This window comes from Barbus barbus (genome assembly GCF_936440315.1).
Source record: "Barbus barbus genome assembly, chromosome: 21".
Classification (NCBI taxonomy): Eukaryota; Metazoa; Chordata; class Actinopteri; order Cypriniformes; family Cyprinidae; genus Barbus; species Barbus barbus.
Window position 1 is genome coordinate 19,441,572 of NC_136749.1, and position 24,106 is coordinate 19,465,677.

General features: G+C 38.4%; 2 protein-coding genes across 14 annotated transcripts in view; both read right to left on the reverse strand.

Moving 5' to 3' along the window:
- The window catches only part of tg (thyroglobulin), a gene marked incomplete at its 5' end in the record, with an annotated part of 35,764 nt that extends 24,349 nt beyond the window's left edge, over window positions 1–11,415 (reverse strand). Inside the window, 20 exons of the mRNA XM_079444515.1 lie at window positions 28–192; window positions 355–511; window positions 2,999–3,144; window positions 3,373–3,576; window positions 3,668–3,871; window positions 4,243–4,363; window positions 4,489–4,589; window positions 4,750–4,827; window positions 5,194–5,331; window positions 5,685–5,918; window positions 6,042–6,638; window positions 6,981–8,018; window positions 8,394–8,576; window positions 8,954–9,097; window positions 9,302–9,408; window positions 10,184–10,343; window positions 10,485–10,673; window positions 10,919–11,016; window positions 11,113–11,221; window positions 11,331–11,415. Coding sequence (XP_079300641.1) covers window positions 28–192; window positions 355–511; window positions 2,999–3,144; window positions 3,373–3,576; window positions 3,668–3,871; window positions 4,243–4,363; window positions 4,489–4,589; window positions 4,750–4,827; window positions 5,194–5,331; window positions 5,685–5,918; window positions 6,042–6,638; window positions 6,981–8,018; window positions 8,394–8,576; window positions 8,954–9,097; window positions 9,302–9,408; window positions 10,184–10,343; window positions 10,485–10,673; window positions 10,919–11,016; window positions 11,113–11,221; window positions 11,331–11,415 — 4,258 coding nt within the window. The remainder of the gene's footprint in view (window positions 1–27; window positions 193–354; window positions 512–2,998; window positions 3,145–3,372; window positions 3,577–3,667; window positions 3,872–4,242; window positions 4,364–4,488; window positions 4,590–4,749; window positions 4,828–5,193; window positions 5,332–5,684; window positions 5,919–6,041; window positions 6,639–6,980; window positions 8,019–8,393; window positions 8,577–8,953; window positions 9,098–9,301; window positions 9,409–10,183; window positions 10,344–10,484; window positions 10,674–10,918; window positions 11,017–11,112; window positions 11,222–11,330) is intronic.
- Window positions 11,416–11,838: 423 nt separating this feature from the next.
- Window positions 11,839–23,588, reverse strand: LOC306887637 (PHD finger protein 20-like protein 1). Of its 13 annotated transcripts, none has more exons than XM_079445543.1 (24): window positions 23,485–23,588; window positions 23,291–23,383; window positions 22,411–22,556; window positions 22,022–22,190; window positions 21,694–21,789; window positions 20,751–20,835; window positions 20,396–20,484; window positions 19,759–19,930; window positions 19,420–19,551; window positions 18,474–18,538; window positions 18,165–18,390; window positions 17,906–18,049; window positions 17,364–17,546; window positions 17,085–17,144; window positions 16,712–17,002; window positions 16,432–16,614; window positions 16,124–16,225; window positions 15,790–15,930; window positions 15,414–15,598; window positions 15,113–15,212; window positions 14,762–14,957; window positions 13,758–14,001; window positions 13,497–13,662; window positions 11,839–13,201 (listed from the first exon to the last, which is right to left on the reverse strand). In XM_079445543.1, the coding sequence occupies exons 3-24, from the start codon at window positions 22,491–22,493 to the stop codon at window positions 13,059–13,061; spliced, it is 3,255 nt and encodes a 1,084-aa protein (XP_079301669.1). In that variant the 5' UTR covers window positions 22,494–22,556; window positions 23,291–23,383; window positions 23,485–23,588; the 3' UTR covers window positions 11,839–13,058. The 13 variants fall into 13 exon arrangements, with proteins under 13 accessions (XP_079301669.1, XP_079301667.1, XP_079301668.1 ...); XM_079445541.1 differs by having other exon boundaries at window positions 19,420–19,554; XM_079445542.1 differs by having other exon boundaries at window positions 19,759–19,933.
- Between the last annotated feature and the right edge of the window lie 518 nt (window positions 23,589–24,106).

The window sequence follows — 24,106 nt, forward strand, 5'->3', positions numbered from 1 at the left end:
AACCAACTGGTACAGAAACCAACCTACCACACCCAGTGGATTGCGGGAGCTGCTTATAGCCATCCATGCAGCTAAATGACGGAGGAATAGAAAGAGCGAGAGAACCGTCATAGAGGAAGATGGACCGGTATGACCCACTTTGAATCAATTCCCTCACGCCATTTAACAACCTCCCCTCGCTAAGTGCCATATCTGCAAAATATACACATGCATTTATTTAGAAAACGTCACATGGAGTAATAACAAACATTAATGATTCAGTGTAATGTCATTGTGAAATGCATATGATATTTGATATCAGATATGTTACATGTACAGAAATGGACTAAATAAGGTGCATAAAGCTGTTCACACCAATGTCATGGAGATCAGGGAGAGATGTTATTGGCAGGTCGGAGAGTCTGGCCCTAAAGGTGATGCGTGTAGTGACTTCTTTGTCATTCAAGCACTCAAGAGACACAGATGAGTCATCACAGACTGCAACAGAGCTGGTCTGGCCAGATAAGGTCAGCTAACAAACATGAAGACACAAACAAAAAATATGCATTAGTAAACAAACATGCATTGAAGCAAAATTTCAAGCCATTTAAACCAAATCAAAGCATAGATGAACAAAAACCCTTGTTTTCTGAATGTCATTTTAATAAATTCACATGCAAGTTTGTCTCTGTAGGCTTTACAGACCTACACAGTTTGTTGTAATGCAGTACTGCAGGCCAATGACACCTACATATTAAAAATATGACACTTGCAGATTAATAACACATTTTGTTGTTGCACACTTTAGCACATTTTGGTTTTGTTTACTTGTCAATCTAAAGTTGTATTAGTGGAAAATTACTGTAATATGCTATATGGTGTTTTCAAACTGTTATTTGGGGTTCCTCTAAAAAAAACGTATTTCAGTTGTTTCGCATTTGCATATAAAAGTTTTTCACTCCCCAAGAAAGTTTGTGTTCACTTGCAAAAGTTTGGTGTTTCCACAAAATCTGGCATTTGCTCATAAGGAATGCAAAATTTTTGTAAGTAAACAAATTTTGTCAAGGAAAAAGAACATTTTGTGAGCGACCAGAAATATATATTTTTCCCTCACATCTCATATTTTTTATCTTTGGCCATTTCCCCTTAAGGGCCCTGTAATACCCTGGGGTCTATGGAAAAAATTTTTTTTTAACAAAATGTAACTTTTTTTAGGGCTGTCAAAGTTACCGTAAATACATACTGTATTTTTTTAACCAAATAATTTATATAAACATTTTTCATATAATTTTTTTTTAAATTTGGTATTACAACCATTTTGCCATATTTGCTAATTGCTGTTTTATTCTACTGACAACCATGGTTTAACAATAAAAAAAAAATCAGTTGAATTAATTTTTAGACTTAAACATGTAATATTACACAATATTACACATTTAAATATTTAATATTACACACAGTGGTTAGATAAAAAGATACACTGCCAACTAAATACAATATAAATATTTTCCAAATACAGTTTAATAATGTGCTTTCTCTTTAGTAGAATGGCAAAATTAAAGCCAATTATTTGATTTTAAAAGATGTTGCCTTTATAATATTGTGCTGCGGCTTTTTTCTTTCAAAGTTTTTTATACACGGAAATACAGTGCCCTCCATAAGTATTGGAACAGTAAAGACAAAATTGCTCTGTTGGCTGTGGAGTCAAGACATTGGCAAATATGATTAAAAGATGAATATGAAACAAAACTACAGAATGTCACATTTTATTATTAGCCGTTTCAACACATACATGTTTTACCAAATAAAAAGAACAGCACTTTTAGAGTTCATCCCACTCATTGATGTGAGCATAAGTATTGGGACAGTTGAACATAAGGCAGATATAAAAGATTAAAAGCTATTATTTAGTTGCAGATCCCTTGCGCACAATCACAGGAGTGAGTCTGTGACCCATAGACACCACCAGACTCTTGGTCTCATCCTTTGAAATACTTTTCCCAGCCTTTAATGCAGCCAATTCCAATTGTTGTTTGTTTTGGGGAGTTTCTGCCTTTACTCTCCTCTCCAGCTGGTGAAATTCATGTTCAATCGGATTTAAATCTGGAGATTTAAATCCGAATCTTTGTCTCATCGGTCCATAAACACGGTTCCAAAACTCTTCTGGCTCACCTTTGTGCTTTTTTGCAAACTCTAATCTTGCCTTTATATTTTTGGTGCTGGTCAGAGGTTTGCATCTTGCTGTGTAGCATCTGTAATTCTGTGTCAAAGTCTCCTGAGGACAGTAGATTGTCAGAGCATCACCCCAGCTTTCTGGAAGTTGTTGGTGATTTTACAGACACGTCTTTTAGGGTTCATTTTCACAGCTTTTATGATCTGTCCGTCATCAACTACTGTTGTGTTCTCAGCCAATCAGGTCGTTGTTGGTTGCTGGTGGTTTCCAAACTCTTAATTTCTCCATGCCCTTTGTTTTTGCTATAGCTCTAACTGACTTCCTCTTTTCTTTTAGCATCCAAATTGCTTGCTTTTCTCTCAGAGTCAGCTCCCTCATCTTCATCCTGGTTTGTGTGCGTCATCATCAAATGCAAGATTCAGAATACAGAAGTAATGGATATAACTTATACGACACATTCCCTGCATTTAATATCTGAAGAATTATTGCACCAGGACACAGCTGATCACTTAGAAAGAGCTGTGAGGCAACTGTTCCAATACTTATGCTCACATCAGAGAGGGGGATGAAACTCTAAAAGTGCTGAGCTTCTTAGCTGGTAAAACATCTATGTGTTGAATCACTCAATAATAAAATGTGACACTCAATAATAAAATGTGACATTCTGTAGTTTTGTCTCATATTCATCTTTTAATCATATTTGTAAATGTCTTGACTCCACAGCCAACAGAGTAATTTTGTCTTTTACTGTTCCAATACTTTTGGAGAGCACTGTATATACAATACGTGGGAAATGGGATCCTCACAAGGGAACCATCATGAGCATCAAAGCAGATTGTATTTTACCTGTAGGCTACAAAGCACTGTAGCTCTCATGTCTCGCAGTAAAGCAGCCTGTAGCTGAATATACTGGGTGCTGCAACTCTGTTGACCCTCAGCCAGGGATAGCTTCAGCTGTAAGGACACCTTCACTGTCTGCAAAACCTGAGGCTCTGATGGACATCGCAGATACACAGTTGCTCAGTACAAACAGATACACAGTAATTAGAGCAAAAATATTTCATACAACAACAAATCCCGAAGGACATACTGCAACAACCTGTGAATGTTTTACCTACATTTCACTGCTGGTTATACTCTGTATAATTGTGTATGTGACAAATAAAAATCTTGAATATTTAACAGGTAAACAGGACAATGTTTGTGTCTGTGGCCTTTACTTTGGCAGGCGTAGGATAGTGGAAAATCATCAAGCCAGTTTTTGGCCTGGGGATCACACAGGAAACTGGTGACAGGAAGGGTGTTGACATAACCTTGGTCACAGAACAGCTCACAGCGCTGTGTCTGCTGACCCGCAACATTCGCAGTGCCACACAGAACAGCACCATGGGAAATATCTCCAAATGGAAGAGGGCACTCGGGAACTGAAAAGGAAAACAAATATGGGAAAATCATGTTGCCACAAGCATATGCCACAACTTTACAGAAATGCAAAGTGTGACCTAATTTACTTACTGTCGCAGGCTGGGGTTTGTCCTGTGCTGCGGCGGGTGCGGGTCGCTGGCAGTTCCTTTTCGCTTTGAGAAACACACCAACAGTAGGACAGGTCACACTGCAGGGGTGAGAATCTCTGCCCGTCCTGCACACACTGAGGCTCGTAGCCCACACCGACCTCTCTCTGCAATGCCAGAATCTTCTGTAGAGAACACCAACCTGGACCTACAACATACAACATGGGCCTGACATGGTACATTTTTCAATGCCCCACTGCTTGGTATGGTACTAAATGGAACAACATTACTATCACCTGCTTTTAAAACAGGATGCGATCTTGCTTAGAAAAAAAAGAAGTAGGGCTTTTGAGATGTGTTTTTCAATTTAGAATTTGGAAAAACATGCCACTTGAGGTATGAAACTAAATTCCTATCACTCTTTTATTTCCCTAAGGGTTTGTGGGTAGGTTATGGTTAGGTTCAGCAGCAAAGTCAAGCTTGTGATCGATTGACAATAAATTTGACCAACAAAGGTTGTTGATCGGAGAACATGTTGTATTAAATCACACTCTACAGATGAATGGATGAAATAATTACACTGCAGTTCTCCAGAAGGACTGGTGATGGCAGGTTGGATGACTTGTCCAGTTATTGGACTCACACACAACCCCTGCGAACTGCCTAAACCGGGCTTCTGGAGTACCGAAAACTCACCGTCCTACAGACATGTACACATACGATGAGACAGACAAATATGAAACGCAAACCTTCAGTGGTTAACATAGAATGTCTTCTGTATGTATAATACAATAAAAAAAAAAATAAACAAAAAGAAAGCCTCACCTCCTCACATGATGGGCTGTACATGTAAGTGATATTAGAGCTTGTTTGTGTCCAATCAGAGAGCAGGAAGTGACTTTGGAGCCTTTGGCATGTAGTTTGGCCTGGGAGACATTTTTTTTTTTTTTTTTACAAATCAGATTACATACTTATTCACAATCAAGAATTCAAATCACAAACATCAGAACTAAATCAAGCAGTTAGCCTAACTACTTTGATTATTATTAAAAATATTAGAGGAAAAACATGGGATTGGTCTCTCACACTGCCGAGAGGGTGCAGAACGAGCCATCAGAGAGTCTGTGACGTATCTTCCCTCCTCATCAACACACCAACAGTGACCTATGATATCAAACACAGTAAAAACAAACTTAAGAGAAAATTATCTGCAAATACATTTTTTGAACTTTCTATTCATTAAATAATTTCCACAAAAACATTAAGCAGCACAACTATTTCTAACACTGATCATAAATGTTTCCTGAGTAGCAAATCAGCATATTACAATGATTTCTGAAGGATCATGTGACACTGAATATTGGAGTAATGGCTGCTGAAAAGTATACATTTTAATATACATTGAAAATACAAATTAAATTGCAATAATATTTCACCATATTATTGTTTAGAACAGTGGTTTATGTATCAAGCCTTTTACATGAAGTACGGTGATCATGATAAAAAAAACAAAATGGAGAATGGTCTCACCTGTGCCTTGGTAGCACTGATTGGGCAGCCACTGGCCATAAGCGTCACACTGTGGGATGTAGGGCTGGTATCCCAGCATTAAACTCTGCCTGTCTTTGTCATCAGCCATCAGTTTGCTCTGCCAGTAGAAATGTAGGGCTGTCGAGAAGCGAAAGCAATTTAAGCCTTAGTGTGGGTAAAGCATTACAGCACATCTCCGATGTGTCCTCTCCCAATCTTACAGCTTTTATTAAATAACTGGAATGAGTAGGCACCTCTGAAGAATATATAGTGGGGTCCAACTGTTTAGTAAGTCACACAAATTAGCTTATTTAAATAGTGCAGAGAAATTCTCTATACTCTTAAATATAGGCATTTTATTTTATACATTTAATGACATTATTTTCAAAAACCTTTATTTCCAGGTTTTTCAGACTATACTATACCCTACTATACTTTGTTCTGCAGTTTTCAAACTTTTATTTTGAGACAGATCAAACAAAAGGCTGTACTGGAATGAGCTGCAAGTCTCAGCGCTGAGTTGGTGTTGCTCTGCAGAGTCTGAGTGATGGGGATCCTTGAGGTGCGGGTCTGCTCCAGTTCCTCGGGGGTCAAATAGACACTCTCTGCCAGGAGAAAACTGTAACCCACAGGCACATGTGAGCTGTTAGAAGCAGAGATCAGCTCTTCAGCTTGCTTGAGGAACTCAGAAACCTGGTTTTGAACCATAGAGCATGGACCTGGGCCTGAAAAGACACACAAAATAAATCTTAGGAAGATGATTTAAATAGATTATAAATAAATATTTGATGTGGCAGATATGATAGTAGTGCCACTACATACATTAATTACTATCGTGTATAACTCACATTTGGGGATTTGTCCAACAGCAGCCTTGCTACCAGCTAGCATGTCTCCTTGAGGGTTAACACACCAGCATTGACGCAGATGAAAGCTCCCAAGAGGAAGACTGAAATCTGACAGTGGGCTTGGATAACCAGAATCCTCTCCTCTGATCAGTCTCCATAAAGATAATGGGTTCAGGAAAACTGATGGTCCGTAAATGGCCTCAACGTTCCCATCTAACATGTCAGATGGAATATCAGAGATCTTCTCAAATCTCACCAGGACAGGGAACACTCGGTGGTGCCCAGCTTTGAACAATTCAGATACAAAGGTTCTGAATGATGCCATTGCTTCTGAGTTTCCTGCATAGGTTCGCAGAATTCCAAGAAATTCTGAAACAGGCAGGTCTTGTCCGGAATGTATGATCTGAACCCACTCACGGTAGAACTCAATCGCTTGTTCTGGAGGTCCATCACACTGGATCTGATGCCAGCTGCCATCATAAGCACAACGAGGGATGTACACTTCAGAAAGCTGGGTTACTGAAGATGGGTCAGAGAGAACAGAGCGCACTGTGGACAGGAACTGCTGGGTGGCTGTTGCCTGGCAGCTTGTTGGGCCTAAAGAGGAATAGCAATAAAATAATATTAAAAAGTCACAATATAACTTTTACATTTTACATTTGAATAATCACTGTTAATGTGATTCCATCTTAGTATAGTGAAATGCCTTCATTGTCAATAAATTGACAACAATGGTGCATTTCCGGTTTCTGTATCTGCTCATCATGGAAATCTGAGAGATGAAGTTACAAATCAGAGACCTAAAGGTTCAAATTTAAGATATAAAGTTGCAATTGAAAGATATTAACTCGCATTTGGAAGATTTAACAATTGTATTTATGCATTTGGCAGATGGTGGTTTGATTGCATTTGGCAGATCTGTGGTTAATATTCACTCACATTGAAGAGCGCTTCCTGAGCTCTGAATGCTGAGCTTCATTCCAGAACGGTCCACGCAGAAACAACTTCTGCCAAGGCACTGACGTGCAACATAAGCACCATCAGTCTCACATTTAGGAATGAAGACCTCAGATCCTGCAGAACTGCTGACTTTGACTAAAATCGCCATCTGACGTTCTTTCTCACACTGGGATGAGCATCTCGGTCTGGACCCAGTGATGCGAGAACCTGTTTTTTCCAGACCACGAGAGTCAACACACCAACACTCTGAGCCCTGACATTGAACTTCCTGGTATCGCCCATCCTCAGTGCACTGGGGCACATATGAAGTTGAAGTGGAAGTCACAGACTTGCAAACATCTGATTTCTGGAAAATGGCATGAAACAGTTGACCCAACTGGGCGCTTTCTTCTGCCTTTAACTGTTTGATTGCTTCTCGAAGTGTAGTGAGAAACTGCTCATTTTCAAGAGCCATTGAAACAAGTTTAATCATATCTCGGTTGTTTTTCAGGTTCACAGAACGGCCAAATGCATCAGAGATCTCTTGGTCTAGATTAAAACTGGCAGAGTCGTCTGTGAAGGTCTTGGCCAACTGCTTTAAGTCAGTCGCGGCTTGTGTCAGACCAACTTGACTGAAAACTAGTCTGAAACTCAATGTACCACTGTTTCCAACAGTGCCAGTGAAATTGAAATTGCCAGCGTTCTTTAGGAATTTTCCTCCAAAGAGATTCTCCTGGAGTCTCTTGGGATTCGGGGTAAGAGCAAGAGCTTTCAGGGCAAGAGCTCCAGAGGGAAACATCCCTTGGAGGACCTCTGCCAGGATGTTTCTGACATTTGGACGCTCCAGCTCTGGCAATGACTGAAGAAGACCAGAGTTGGCCAAAAGCTCCTGGAATTCAGGACTGCAAGTACCAAGAAAAGAGAGGGTGTTTTTGGAAATGGAGAATACGTTGCTCTTTCTGAAGTCTCCAGCTGGCCCATAAAAAAGCCTGGAGAGGGCTTGTCTCCTCTCAGACAAGCAGTCTTTCACTCCAGCGCCTAAACAAACAAGAAACACAACATTAGTCAGTGCACAAACTCCATTCTATTCAGTGCTTCACTCACCAAGGGACCGGTAAAGTTTTTAGTTTATGTTTCACCAGTCCCTTGGCAGGTAAAATCACTCAAGCAACCTTAAGATCACAATGACTAAAGAACAAATTGTATAGTTAAAGCACCATGAACTTCTACCACTAGATTGAAATAATTAGATTAGTTTGCAGTGTGTTCATGGCTATATTTTAATGCATAATCTAACTACCTGAACATTCCTTATGTTATCGATTAATATCATTCAAGATTTATTGGTGCTGAAGAGGTATCATGAAACATAATAACTAATATTCCATAAAACACACCCAAATCCAAACTCACTACAATTTGGTACTCCATACTGGCGTGTGCCAAAGATTTCTTTTCCAACAGCATCCACACACCAACACTGGCCACCGGACTGACACTGTGTTGGCACATATGCTCCTTTATCGGTGCAGGAGGGTACAAAGAAATTGCCAGCATCAGTAGCTGCAGCCCGTTCGCTCTCACATGGGGTTGGACCTTATTAAAAAAGTAAGAGTTGGGTAAGGGTAAGTAGATTTTTTGCTTGCTACTATTTTTTCCCTATATTCTATCCTTACATGTACAGGAAACATATTTTAGAAATTAAGAATATTCTTGTTTTGTAAATTAAAAAATATATTTTTTTATTTAACTTTTATGCTTTGCCAAATTGTACTTGTTTAAAGAATTTATGCAAAAAAATTAAATAAATAAATAAACTTAAATTTACTTGAGAACCAAAAATGCATATTCTTAAGAATATTTAGATTTTTTTTTTTTACTGGAAAACAATGAAAAAACTCTGATTTATAAAATTATTTTTGCAGTCTATGACATCATTATAGTAGCTTCCTTTTCAACAAAATGTTGCATACATCTAAATCTCCCGCTCACGGCCAGCTGGACAGCAAGGTAGCGGCGCTGTAGGATTCGATACATGTTTGAGTGTGCAAATGTACTTCCTGCAGTCTGGTCTGAAAATGCTGTGTCGTACACCTCATCCAACAGCAGCTCCACACCTAGACAAACCAAACTCGAAACAATTCATCTTTTTAACAGCACACAAAATGTCACAATGTAGAATCATAGTCTCCGTAGGGCAAACAGAGATTCAATGCATATACACGATGGTAAAAGTTTATGGATCCCTCTTTGTGGTGTTAAAACCTAAAGCTCTCGGCTTAGTTCTTTAACCTGAATATAATTGAAGAGGTGTGTATCACCTGTGCTTGACATCTCTCTTCCACGATTGTCTGCACAGAAACAATAACTAGAGAGCTCTGGGTAGGCCTTTCTGAAAGCACTGAAGGTCTGAAACACCTCTGGGTCTCTGTTAAAGAAAATAAACTTAAATTAAATAAATCACTTGTAGCAGATGCATTTCAAACGCTTAGAGAAGACATTAACAGATTATTTAGGAAAACTGGAAAATCGTGGAAGCTGTTATACATGTTTTTTTCTGTCTGACACAATACTGCTGTCTAGTGGTTAAACATGTACAGCTTGGGCTGCTTTCCCAGATACAGAAGTGTAGAGCTAAAAAGAGCTTTCGGAAGTGAGTCTCTATTAATTCAATTTAATTTTAATTTACTATGAGAAATTACCATTATTTGGCAATTTACAATCTTAGTCTTACAGAATGATATACTCTACCATTTAAACGTTTAGGGTCAGTAAAATTTATTTTAAATTAATGCTATTAAATTAATACTAATTTTTTTAATTAAATTAATAATTTTATTCAGCAAGGACACATTAAAATGACCGCAAAGACATTAAAAATGTAACAAAATATTTCAAATGGACGAATTTCCATTCCAAAAATATTAAAGGGCACAACATTGATAATAATAATTGATAATAAGTTTCTTGAGCACCCAATCAGAATATCACAATAATTTCTGAAGGATCATGTGACACTGAAGACGAGTAATTATAGCTGAAAATTCAGCTTTGTGACGACAGTAATAAATGACAGTTTAAAATATATTCTACAGTTATTCTAAATTGTAATAATATTTCACAATATTACTGTTTTACAGTATTTTGGATCAAATGAACTCTTACCAACCCCAAACTTTTGAATGGTAAACCACATATCTCACCTGTTAAAGGTGTGCAACAGATCAAATATCATTCTGTCAGTGGTGTTGACAAACTTGCACTGCACAGGTAAGAAGCCCCCGTCATCTGAGCACTGAGGAGGAGATGGTTCACCGATTCCATGAAGGAGTCGCCGCTGTCTCACCTCACAAGTACCAGGACCTAGGGTCAAAGGTTAAGATGCATTGTATAGCACATCTGATGTTAAAAGTAAAAATCTTGATCTTTCAGAGACTCATCTAAACTGTTCAACCAATGCATCCAGGGAGTTAATTGAATACAACATTGAATAAATGCACTCACACTTTGAGGGCTTTCCGTTCTGCCTGGTTCCATAGATCTCCATGCCTTCTTGGTCCACGCACCAGCACTGGCCACGGGATGCATCACACTGCACCGGCTCGAACTCACCCGAGTCCAAACATACTGGCACCAAGGTGATGCCTTCAGTATGCAGTACCTGCTGTCTCTGGAGCTGGCATGAGGTTAAACCTATAGAAAGAAGACAGGATGCATTTAATAGATCAAAATACAGTAAAACCAGTAATGTTATTAAAAAAAGATTAAAATAGCCTGTCACATGATCGTTCAGAAATCATTCTAATATGCTGACTTGGTCCTCAATAAACATTTTGTCGCATTATCAATATAGAAAACAGTTGGCAAGTGACATTTGTTCTTGCTTTTCATTAGGGTTTTCTGGGACCCCAAATGTCGAAACATAAAGAATGGCTTACAATAAACCGTGGATCCATTTTGCCGACTCCCAGGTATCTCAAGTCCTTCTCCATTCACACACCAACATTCCCCACCTCCACGATTACACTGCACATGCCTGCAAGGATGCCATTTTAAAAACTTTTCCACAACATACCATGGTGTTTTTATGTAATATTATATAGTAAATACAACATTTGTCAAGTTAATGCACCTAAAGCGGCCGTCCTCAGAGCACTGGTGGACGTGCTCATGTCCCTGTGCTAAACTGACAGCCCTGAGCTGTTCACATTGACTAAGAGTCTCGGTCTCCAGCTGGTACTCTGAGGGGAAGAAACAGGTGGATGAGTTTCCTAAACCATAAAATCTTAAATACAGAACCTATAGAGACTTAATGTAAACAAAGCTGTTGTAAATAGACCAGACACTCACCTGAAATCTTTCCACATGTCAGTGAGAAGATGCCAAGTAGTGTGGCAATTACAAAAAGGTGCTTCATCTCTTCTATGTTCTGCATCTTCTCTAGGATGCAAGAACTCTCCTAGTCAACTCTATAAGACTGCAGCGTCTTTTATACCATATCCAAGATGTGCACTGTCATACCTTTTCAGCATTTTGTCATTTTAAGGATTTATCTATAAAAACACAAACCACTCCAACCTAGTTAAGAGTACCTGGTGGAGAATAAGAACATTTTGGACATCGTAAAGTGAGCAGCCAAGCCTGAACTCTTGAGAGCACTTCTTTAAGAACCAGCAACATCAGTCATCTGAAAACCACTTCCAACAGAGATGAACAGAGCTGTGTGAAGTTACTTCTCTTATTTTGTTGCCCTGCACTTCTATAAAGAGGAAAATACTTTGTAGAAACATTTGGATTAATAAAATTCACATTTATATTAATGCATCAAGTAAATGTAAACGATGACCATACACAAAAAAAATGTCGAGAATATTTTTTAATGAAGGTGTACATACAGATAATTACATCAGGTCTTTAAATAAACTCTTTAAATGTACAGCTGGTATTTCTCAAAAGAAACTTCAAGTTTTAAATCTAAATTCTAAAACACTCTTTGTACAGATTAATAGAAATTGAGATTAAACAGGCATTTTCAAGTATTATCCTCTTATGCCTTAGTTTTTTTGTTTTCTTTTTCCTTACAGTTATAAAAACTGTATACACATTTTTCGAAGAAAAAAAAAAATGAACAAAATGGATTCAATATATGCATTTACATCCATCTCAGGATTAGCTTACTTCACGGTAGCAACTCTCAAAGTATCAACATGATAAACAGACATTAGTGAGAAGAGTCACCTATCTCTGGACATCCTGGATAAAGTTAGAGTAGCTTGTTTTCTTGTGAACTGCTACAGCATCCATCAAGACTGTAGAGAAACATGCTAAAGTATTAGACGAGTTGTTGTATGAAAACTATCTAGGTGTTGGTCTAATAAGCTTGTTGGCATTGTGAACCTTTAGTGCCAGTGTATCAGACTGCAAATGAGCCCAATCCTGGTCTAAAATGCAACATCCATCTCAAAAACTTGTTAATCCTGAACTTTGTGTCTGGAAAAAAAAAAACAGACCACAGTGGTCTGTTTTCTTGGCACTTTAAAGTGACTAAGTGGTGAGAACCAGATTTTGTTCCTCAAACGTTAATGAACTCTTAAACAGTCTGCCATCAGTGACCCTCTTCAGTCAAGTTCATATTTCCTTAAGCTCACAGAGTGGAAATACAGACTGGATTTGCTTTGGGAGTCTGATGAAAAAAAACAAAAATTAAATTAAATTAAAACCTAAATTTGCGTGTGGTGTTGTGACCTCTTCAGGTTTTTTATAAAATAGATAATCCCTTCTGTTAACATGTGAAAGATTTAATCTGCTATAATGAGCTCTTCCTATTTTGGAGAACAACAACTTCTTTAAGCAGATATGTTTTTAGACTCAACATGAAAACACCAACATCTTCCTGTTTCACACATTACGTGTGAATTTTCCTTATCTCATATTTGGCGATGGCCAACATTTACTTCACAAAGTGCACATCTACTGAACAGGAGAATCATGTTGAATAAATCTTCTCAAACACGTAGTTGTGTTCGAAGAAGCGTGAGGTTTCGTTAGAAGCTCATAACACACACTACAATGTGTGTATCACACAGAGCAGAGGGTGCTCATCTGTTGCACTTTTCCCAGGTCCATCAGAAGCTGTTTGATGCGGCACTTGAGCTGTGGGAGTCGGGCCAGGGGTTCAGGGGGCTCCAATTCTCCTGTGAAGTCCAACCAACTCTCGAGCACTTCATACAGAAAGGGAGAAAGAGAATGAAACCTTAACAAAATATCAAAAGGCATCTCTGCTCCTTGTGTGGTTTTTATGGCAAAAGTAAGCAAAAGGTTTCTGGCTAAATCTTCTCAAAGATAAAATCATTTGCCATGACAACTGTGCTCATGAGCAAGACATTTAACTTCAACTTAAGCTCATGGTGGTATTCTTCTGTAATACCACAGAAACAAATTCAACCAGCCCTGGTGATGTGGCAATAAATATAGTTTTGACTCTATAATGGCACTTCCCATATTTCTTCCCCTTACCATCAAGCTCTTTCTCGATAAGGTCCATACGGCCTGACAGCTGGTTCTGAACATCCTCTATGTGTGTAAGCAGGTTCATCTGCCATTGCAGACATTTCCTGGCCTGCTCCATGGAGCCCACATTGCTGTCATTCACACAGCCAGACAGAGCAATGGCACTGCTAACCTACACAAACCAGAAAGAGGGCCGATTTCAAAATCTGTTTACCTTTTCACATACTGAATCTATCCAGACCTGAGTTTTAAGTGTCCTTTGCTTACCTCTTCTTCCTTTCGATTAAACTGAGAGGCTGTTTGCATCCCCTGCTCATCCCTTGTGTGTTCGAAGCCTGTACCGGGAGGTTTCTGGTAGCTGTGCTCACTGGTAATATAAGTTTCAGGGCTTGAATTCTGGTTGAGGTGCTCTTGGAAATGTAGGCAGTCTGGAACGCCACCCATAGGCTGGTCCTCATCAGAGTTCACCCAAGACCGGGCCCACAAGTGCAAACTTGGGTTGTGTTTGTTCCTAAAAAAAATGTTCAGAAGTGTATTATTATGCCTGCATCTTTTCTTGTACAGTTGTCTATCAGAAGAACAATTTAAAACCTGACAGGCCTGAAAAACTCAACCATTGTTAAACAAATTTAAAATCGACATTTTCTGGTCACTATGGCCAAAAATATTATAATTTTTTTTTCCCCATTTCAAACGATATAATTATCACAATATTAATTTACCATTAATAAGGAAAGAAATGCTTTCAATATTTTTGCTCATAATGAAAAATTTTATTTCATCCCCTAACGACAGTATTTTCCATTTATTTTTTTCTGATTCTGTGGTTTATGATTTAATACAAAAATACTGAAAATGGTGTGTAATTAAATTAATAATAATAAAACAAACAACTGAATCTGTATAAATTATTTTTTTTAAATCTTGGTTGCATGATGTTTCGTAAAAATAATATTAAGAACATAGTACAGGGGTGTCAAACTCAGTTCCTGGAGGGCCGGAGCCCTGCAGAGTTTAGATGCAACCCTAATTAAACACACCTGATATTTGAAAACTACATGGTTTGTGTGGTGGAGCAGGGTTGGAACTAAACTCTGCAGGGCTGCGGCAAAAATTTGATCACGATCTTGGCAAGATGCGGTTTATTGCCCTGCCCTAGCTTATCTTTGGCAACAATTCTTTTTGTATGATTTTTATGGTAACAATGTTTTTTTCAACAATGTCACAAAGTAAAGAATTCGGTATGCTTCTGGAAAGGTAAAGTGTCTCACTGTAAAATATCCATCTTCAGCTGAAGACCACGGAGCAAATTTTTTACACTGTAAACATCAGCCAGCAGCTGGTGAGTGGACACGATCTTCTTGGCGTTCTGATGCGAGTAGTTCTCTGTGAGGAAGGACAGGCCATACATGTGGCCCTTTTGGAGCCAGTCTTTATCATGGCGGTATTTAGCACTCCACCTCTGACCTGAAAAAAGTACATATTTCATTAACAACCTTGGAGCAATTTCAGTTTTATATTTACTGTACATAAACTTAATTTCCATTTAAAAAACAGTTGAAGATAAAGCTACAAAATCCTGCTGACTCTTTGTGCACAGTATTGTGGCACAAGATTGTTACCTGGAGGGTCTCTGCAGATGTAACATATGTAGTGATCAGGGATGCTGTCCTCCAAAAGCCCCATACACACACTGTGCTGCCAGCACATGCACTCCTCACACTGTAAAGACAGAGAGATAATATCAGAAAACTATTATTTGCAATTTTAAAGACAGTAGATTCAGAATAAGGAAACCAAAAAAGGTACTTGGAACCATTTCAAAGAACTTTAAATGTTTCTTGCATGAAACTGGGTATTTACAGACAGTATACAAACTAGTTTTAAAGTTCATCAGGAGGCATTTTCTTAGAGTAATCCTACCTGAATCATAAAGCCGTTTTCTTCATCCATCTCACAGATGCAACGAACAATTTCATCTGCACCATCATCATCCTCATCCTGGAAGTCCTCCATAGTGATCGAGTCTAGATCCTGGTTATACTCATCTCCACTGAACAACAAACTCTCAGTGGTCGAGTCTTCCAGGAAGTCAATGTCTGATAGGTCTGATATAGGAAAAGGAAGTAGGACATGAAATGAGGCTCAACATCACAGCACATGACTGACACCATAGCCATGTTGACATCTATCTATTAGCCACAGAACACATCAAATTTAATGGCTGGAAGTTACAGCTAAAATGATACCATTTTTGGAAAGTGGCTACAAAAAGCTTTAAATCAACGAGAGGACTTACTCTCCCCGGTGAGGTCGACGGACAGTATGGCACGAGGGTATTGGAAGGTGCTGTGCTTGAAGGCACTAGAGGAAGAACGATGTATTGGGGAAGACGGCCTATCCAAATAAGCTAACGACATCTCATCCAGGTCTGAGTAACCTTAGCACAAAGGTGAGAACAATATGACCCTCTCATTTCATACATCAAATAGATGGTTACAGAGAAATGAGGCAATTTAAGAAAGTTCAAATTGATGAAATTCGAAAGTTGCTCTAATTTTTAACTCATAGATGTGAGATATAAAGTATTTGTAAAACTTTTAAGTAAAAAGCAAACATAAAACTTTACTTACAGTGCAGTTTTGATTTCTTCTTCTTTTTTTTCTTTTTCTTCTGTTTAAGTCGGAAAATGTCCTTCTCTTTCCTGTCCCTTCTGTCTTTATCCCTCTTTTTCACTAGAGAGAAAAGAAATACAAGATTTGATGAAAACATCTTGGTTTAACAAATTCAGTTAACTCAAACAATTGACATTTATCCTCCAGTTTGAATTTCCGCTCTGTCTTTATACAAAGCCCTGAAGACCAAATAAACATCCATAAGATAAAAATGGAACAAAGAAAGAGTTCCATTCATCATCTTTAAAATCTACAGAATCTCTCACCATCTAGGTGCCTTTCCTTCTTGATAATCTTGTCGTGGAGATTATCAAAGTTGGGAGGTGGTAGGGAGACCTCTGTACTGTCTGAACTGACAGAGGCAGAAGAACGTTTCTTCTTACAGAATTTAGGAGGCCTCACACAGCCAGAGCTGTCCATTTGAAGCATGAAGCCCTGAGAGGACAGAGCTAAGACAACAAAGAGAAGAAGATAATTCAGTTTAATCGTGTAACTGTTAATTCCATAGCCATGTAATTGAAATCACCCTGACAAATAACAACCTACAGGAAGAAGTAGAGACGGTCCTGCGTCTCTTGTTATCTGGCATATCTGACAAGGTGCTTGTAGGCATGGAAGCAGACGTGGCTCTGGTGCGACCCACCCTCTCTGGTGAGCAGACCTCGCTGTCCATTTCTTTCTCAGTGTTATGATAGTACTTCAGGTGATAGTCCAGCAGTTTTGCTTTCCGGAACGCTTTCGAGCAACCAGGGACTTTACATTTAAATTTATTATGGTCCAGGTCTATTAAAGACTCATGGGGAGCAGTGGGGTCATCGGACTTCTTGGTGTTAATAACTGAAAAGGAAGGGGATAAGCTTTGTTAGATATATATAGTCTTTAAAATTGAAGTGAGTGGAAGACAAGTGATGATTCATACTTGGCTCTCTGGCATGTTTGTTGGCTTTAGGAGTCCTGGAAGGAACTTTCTGACATACAGCTGAACATAAAATGAGAAGATAATACATAGTATTTACATATCACAAAAGTCCAGCGGCAACACCATTACAACCATTAACATTACACAATCTACTGTTGATATTTTCAATATATCCTGGTATGTGACTTTGCTGTTTATTATATCAATGAAACATGAAGTGTCCTTCAAAAGGTTCATGGAGAAACATAATGAAGGCATTCAATTCTATGGTCAACCAACCTGTCACTACAGAAGGTGAATTCCCTTCAAGAGTTGTTTGATTACTGGACAACACGTCAGTCATCTTGTCCTTCTCACTGATTGGTGACTGAGCAATGCTAGTGGGAGGAGCTGTGGATGGGTTTCCTGAAGCTGGCTTTTGTGGAGGAGCTTCTGTTTTAACTGCAGTGCTGCAGTCTTCAACTAAAAAAAAAAAATACATAAAATAACATGCATCATTTACACAGATCAGGTATTGATGCAATTTCAAAACACACTATTCTAGAGCGGTGCTATTGGCATGCATGTACACTGCCTTTCAAAAGTTTTAGGTCAGTAAGATTCTTTTATTTTTTTAAATTAGTAATAGTTTTATTCAGCAAGGATGCATTACATTGACAGTAAAGAGATTTGTGATAATTTGTATTTCAAATAAATGCTGTTTTTTAAATTTCTATTCAAAGAATCCTGAAAAATTCAGACAGTTTCCAAAAAATATCAACTGTTTTAAGCATTTATATTAAGTTTTTTGAACACCACTTAAGCAAGTTTGTGTCTTTCACCAGCTTTTTGAGAGTCATCAGGAGGAGGAGGAGGAGGAGGGTGAGTGCTGGAATCTTTCAAGTGTGGTGAAGAGGGATAAGCCTGGTCAGAGCTTGTTGCTAGACGCTGAGATCGTCTCCTTCTCTGAGGGGAGTTGGTAGAGGCTGTGCAAAAACAGAAATGCATATTATTTTCACATCTATTTAATTTTTGTTTTGTTTTGGTGCCGACGAGTTTGTTGTAACATCTGATAGCTGACAATGCATAAATACTACCTACCTGTGTGTGTACTGTCTGGGAGGGTGTGTGTCGAACTGGGTGAAGGACTGGGTTCGGGGGCTGCGGTTGTGTTCTGATTGCTAGTGGTAGACTCTCCCGAGTCATGTTTGAGTCTTCTTGAGCGAGACTTGCACAGGGATGGGCTAGAGAGGGATGCTGGGGTTTTTTGACAACTGACGGACTGGGATCTCTCATCAGCTGGACTAGCCTCTGCACCTGACACTTTCTAAAGGGTGGAGAAGTAAACATGACAGTATGTGTACTAAAGTGATCATTATGTTGATAACAGTATGTCAGTTTCATCTATACCTGCTGTGATGTCACTGGAAGCTCTTTTGACTCTGCTTTGCATTCGGACTCCGTGTCAGCACATCCTTGATGATTAAAAAGGAAAATCATACACAAAACAACAATCACTACGCTCTTCTGAATCATTGTTACAGTTTATATAGTAAATATTGAAGCCATGATGATTCTCACTAATAAAGATGAATTTAGATTTTTTTTTTAAAGCGCCCCTATCACGCCTTTTCGAATATTACCTTTCATGCAGTGTGTCATGTAGCAGTATGTGAACAAACTTTCTGCAAAGTTGTGAAGCCGAAAGTGCACGATATATAAAGTTATTGTCTATCAAAAAAAGAGTCGGCTCGCAATCACCTAAACGAGTCGTTAGGAATTCGAATTCTGTTACGGCTGTACATCACAAAGTAATACATTTGCATAATGTCCACCCATGGGCTGTCATTCGTGCTGTACGCGGTAGCTTACCTTAGCATAGATCATTGAATCGGATTAGACCGTTAGCATCTCGCTCAAAAATGACCAAAGAGTTTCGATAATTTTCCAATTTAAAGCATGACTCTTCTGTAGTTACATCGTGTACTAAGACCGACGGAACATCATAACTAGTTTCCTAGCTGGGAACTATTTCAGGCGCTGCGTAATATCAGTATTTATAATATTTAACTCTAGGGGAGTTGTAAAATAAGCCAATCACAGCAGCGAGTGCTCACGGAAAGGAGGGGTTTAGAGACTGATTCTTCGAACTGCTTCGCACGAGTAGTTTAGGAATCATTTAGAAATTTATTTTTTGAGAAAATTAAACTGTTTTTTGACCTTGGATGCATGTAAACCTATTTTAGGAGACTCATAAAACAATATTAGCAACCTTAAAAATGGCATAATAGGGGCGCTTTAAGGCTCCAAGACCCTCATTGTCCACGACAATATTTTAGGGACCTATGACGCTTACCTGCCCCCTTGCTGAGACGTGTCCTTTTACTGCTGCACGAGCTGCCTTGTCTTTTGCTCCTCCTTTTTGCTGTAGCAGGTTCAAGCTCCTCAGCAGCCGGCTTACTGTCCTCCTCCTCTTCTGAGTCCAGTTCTGCTGCGTAAAGCAGGAAATAAACAGAAGTGGCTGATCAATACGAACAGTGCTGATCGAACAAGTGCTGATTTAAGATCAATCTCCAACCAAAGGATAAAAGTTTATGAAAGATATTTAATTGAACACAGATCGGTATAAGCAAGAACTTCACCGTAAAGCATCCAGAAATTCAATGGGCAAGAAAAGTCCTAACAAATCACATACCAAGTTTCTCTGATTCACTCTCATCATCATCTTCGTCATCGTCAAGCTCTTCATCTGACTGTTGTTCCCTCCTGTCCTCTCGGTCCTTGTTGCTATTGGCGCTGGTACGTGGTCTGTTCCCTCCTTTATTCTTGGCTGCAGCTGAAGCAGCCTTCACCAGAGCGATCCAGTCCTGCTTGAACACAAACCAATACACTATCAGTCACATCTGACATGTACCGCTCACAAACATACCTCTGACCATGGCTAACATGCAAAAAAAAAAAAAAACACTTAAGAAAAAAAAAAAAAGCTATTAATAAAGTAGTAAAGGTAACTGAGGAGGTAGAATAAAGTGATTTGGCATCCCTGAGCTGCCTGACTGGCACAAAGATGCAACTGTAAGCTGTGTGGACCAGCTGCTTGTGTCTTCAAATATTATTCAGGATTGACCCCATGCATTTTACCTTCTGAAAGAGAGGAAGAGGTCAAGGACAATACTATAGAGGGCCACACTGAAATATACAATTAACTATAAGGCATGCTCAAAAATTATCAAGCTGTGAAAAACAAATCTATTAAACTTCATGAGAACCTATTTGTTATAAAAAATAAAGGAACTGATGAGGACTCCGTTAAGTCACTTTAATAAACTTACTTGTCCTTTTGCATCTTCTGGCATGGACTTGATATGGATTCTCTTCACGCAGCGAATGACTCCATCATAAAACTGTACAGTGTAAGTGCCTAAAGAATACGAAATAACAGCAAATACATTCTTGATCTTTTAGATTTGATTCAAAACTATTTCAAAATGTATGCTTAACCTCAGTATGCATTTGGCTAAATCCTATCCTTCCCAAAACATTTTAGCAAACTTTCTCTTATGCATTCAAGAACAATCATCAGTTACACTTAACCAAAGAAAGCCAGATTCATTTTATCCCAATGATAATTAATTACTGACAGAAAAATTATGTTTCTGCCATGAAGTATCAGCAAGGTGATCTTACCTTCCTTGTTGATACTTTCAATCTTGGCAGGATAGTAGCGGCAATCTGTCCATCGGGCAAGCACCTCCTCACCATCTCTCAATTCCTAAAAATGCAATAAAAACAAAATAAACATGCAATTAATTACATTCAACACAACCCAGACAAATTCAACCATGCCTGTATTGAAGATATGGGATGTGCTGTGACCGTAAAAGTGAATGGTTAGAGCAGAACAAACTGTGATGAACACACCGCAAACCTCTGATTATTTCATGTAGCAACCTGCCAAGCTGATTATAGTAGTTTAAAAACCACACAGATAAGTTAAAATACTAGTTAAAATCCAATTCAAGAAAACCACAGAAGGCTCAACTGTAGTTATAGATTCTTAATCATATTTTTGTACTTTATGTCTGTACATCTAAAAGTAAAGCTTTCTCTAAATATACTACATTTCAAAAGTTTGTGGTCAGTAAGATTTTTTACATTGTTCCTTTTGAGATTTCTATTCAACAAAAAATCCTGAAAAAATATGCCACTGATTCCACAAAACTATTAAGCTTCAAAACTGTTTTCAACACTGATAGCAACAAGAAATGTTTCTTGAGCAGTGCTACCACCACAGGAATAATTTTATAATATTTCACAATATCACATAATAATATTTGAATTTATTCTTTTTTTTTTTGACTGAATGATAGATGGGCACAAGACAGTTCATTCAAAAACATACAAAATCTTACTGAAACCAAACCTTTGGACAGTAGAGTAAGTGTAACAACACCTCTTTAAACATAAGTCGCAAAGGTCTATGTATTTTTAAAAATTGGATGATTGCTTGCAGCTCAATGAAAAACATTAAAAGGTTTTGGCTATGTAGATGGAGGAAAAACCCAAACAATGACGGGACAAGCAGTTTGAGAGAGCCAGACCAAGGTAGATGGGCAATTATGGTATGTACTTGTCTCTGCTGGGGTAAGTCTTTTTGGTCCTCTGTGCTCTCTGTACTTCCAGGAAGCTCACGAAGGCGAGATGCTCTCATCTCGCCGAGTCTCTCCTGGCAGAAATGTTTGTAAGACAAGAATTAATCAATCACTCATCTGATTAACAAATGAGATTTTCTTTTATTTCATTTGAGTGGCTGAATACGTCAAGTTTATTTTAGCAGCTTCCTTCGACATATATTCTCTAACAGCCAACAAAGTTCCCTGCATTTCTCATGCTTGCATGTCATCCTAGACATTTCAGATCATAAACATATCTGAAAAGTGGAAGTACTGCAAACATACAGACACCTCCTCTTCTTTGAGACCCTCTTTGCGGAGCGCCGGTCTCTCTAATGGCCGAAGTCTGCTGCTGTCCCAGAGAATCCATTCATCGTACCTATGGCTCCAACGGTCAAAATGCACAAGCATCTTTCCCTCATCGTAATCAATCTTTTCGATACGTGAAGGGTACCTGCAAAGAAACCATTCAACATGGATCATGTATAACAACAAACAAAACACAAAAAACATTTTTACTCTATTACATCAATTTTTCTTTTAAAATATCCACTAAGAGTTTATTTAAAGCCACAATTGGGACCACAGTTTAAAACCATCTGTTTTAACAAACAATATGTTAGCAATAGTGATTGTACTGCATTTTTAAATGGACCTTCAAAACGAATTCATACCATTTTTGCAGGTAGTCCTGGGCCTCAACCCTGGTGCCAACCTCAAAAGTGATCCCTGGTCGATTTGGAGGTTTCTTACTCATTTTGAGTGTACTCTTACCAGGTCTTTCTCAAGACACAAATGTTCTCTTGTCCTGTGGACGGTCCTATGAACATAAAGGAATGATCTATGAGTCTATGAACTATATCACATAGACAAACACATTATTTATACCAACTTTACAGTAAAACAGGCAAACATTTGACTCCTTTAACATGCACTGCATTTGCAAAGGTAGTATTTGTAAATGTACCAAAAAACATGCACGGTTTCATTCAAGCTGACTAGGGGAACATATGCTCAACTACCTTACCAGCTTGCAAAATGTACCCTAAACCAGGCCTTTGAGCAACCAACTGTATTCTGATCCACTCATATCTGGAGATATTTTTCTAAAGTTTGCACACTTTAACGTGTCACGAAGTATTACTATTAAATGCAAACAACATAAATCATATATACATCTAAATTTATAGAAAAGCGTTCAGACAGGCCAGTGGCTAACTAAGCTAACCAGCTACTGTACTCCACTTATGGCAGACTAGCGCACAAGTTAAATCGCCATGTTAAAAACTGGTTATCCTATAAGGAAAACTAGACCTTCTAAAAGACTTAGAAGCAAATTTAAGAGTGAAAAAAACATTTAAAAAAATAGAAAAGAGGATAGTTGACTCTTTTCACTGGATTATCATAGCTTGCTAATGCTAGGTACTGGCTAACGAGTTTCTCAAATTTCCTGCAGCATGAATATAATTGTCAAGCATTTCCTTAAAGACTAACTAAACCCGTGAGCAAAAATAATACACCTCATCATTTTAAAGATGAAACTTCAAGTCAAACCTCTCATTGTCCAGTTAGCACAGCAGAGGTAACGTTAGCCAAGCAGCTAATGTTGTACCAGCTGACTAGCTAAACCGTTCCGAGGGGATAAAACTATGAAAAAAAATGACAGGCCAGTTTTTATATTTGTTAAAACGACTCGAATAATGACAGTTGCTTTCTGATGACCGCTATACGCGTGACATAAAATTTACCTTTGAAAATTCATTGAGAGAATAGCAATTAATTCCTACAGTGTATTGTATTCATTCCAGCTCAGTTACTTTTACCCAAACTGTGCGTGCGCGCGCACGCTTGCGACGCACAAAATGCCTGAAGGCACGAGCGACGTGACCTATAACCAGACGATTTGTGTTTTGTTTGTTTTTGTTGTAAAAGAGACAGAACCCATTTACTTAAGCTTGAAACGACCATCTCCGTTACAGTGCCAAATGCCGTTTTGGGGTTAGATCTTATGTTGTGTAACTGTGCAATATATCTTTAATCAACATGATTCAATTGGAAGTTCGTGAAATACAGCATACAGTTACATGAATTGGTCAACATATTCAAGTGCTAAACATGCATACCTTTCTTATTTATAAAATGCAGTTGTTGAACCAAAAACAGTCTTTCTGCTCTTGTGTTGTATGGTGAAGTAAAATGGGATAAGTTGACCGCACAATAATGTTTTGCTTGACCATGTAATCTCATCTAATAGGCCTTGGGTGATTCTATAATTTGAGATACATTTGGCATTTCAGAAAGTTAAGAAAAAAAACTGTTCACTAACCGAAGTATCTTATTGAAAACATATTCAATGTTAATAATTCAGTG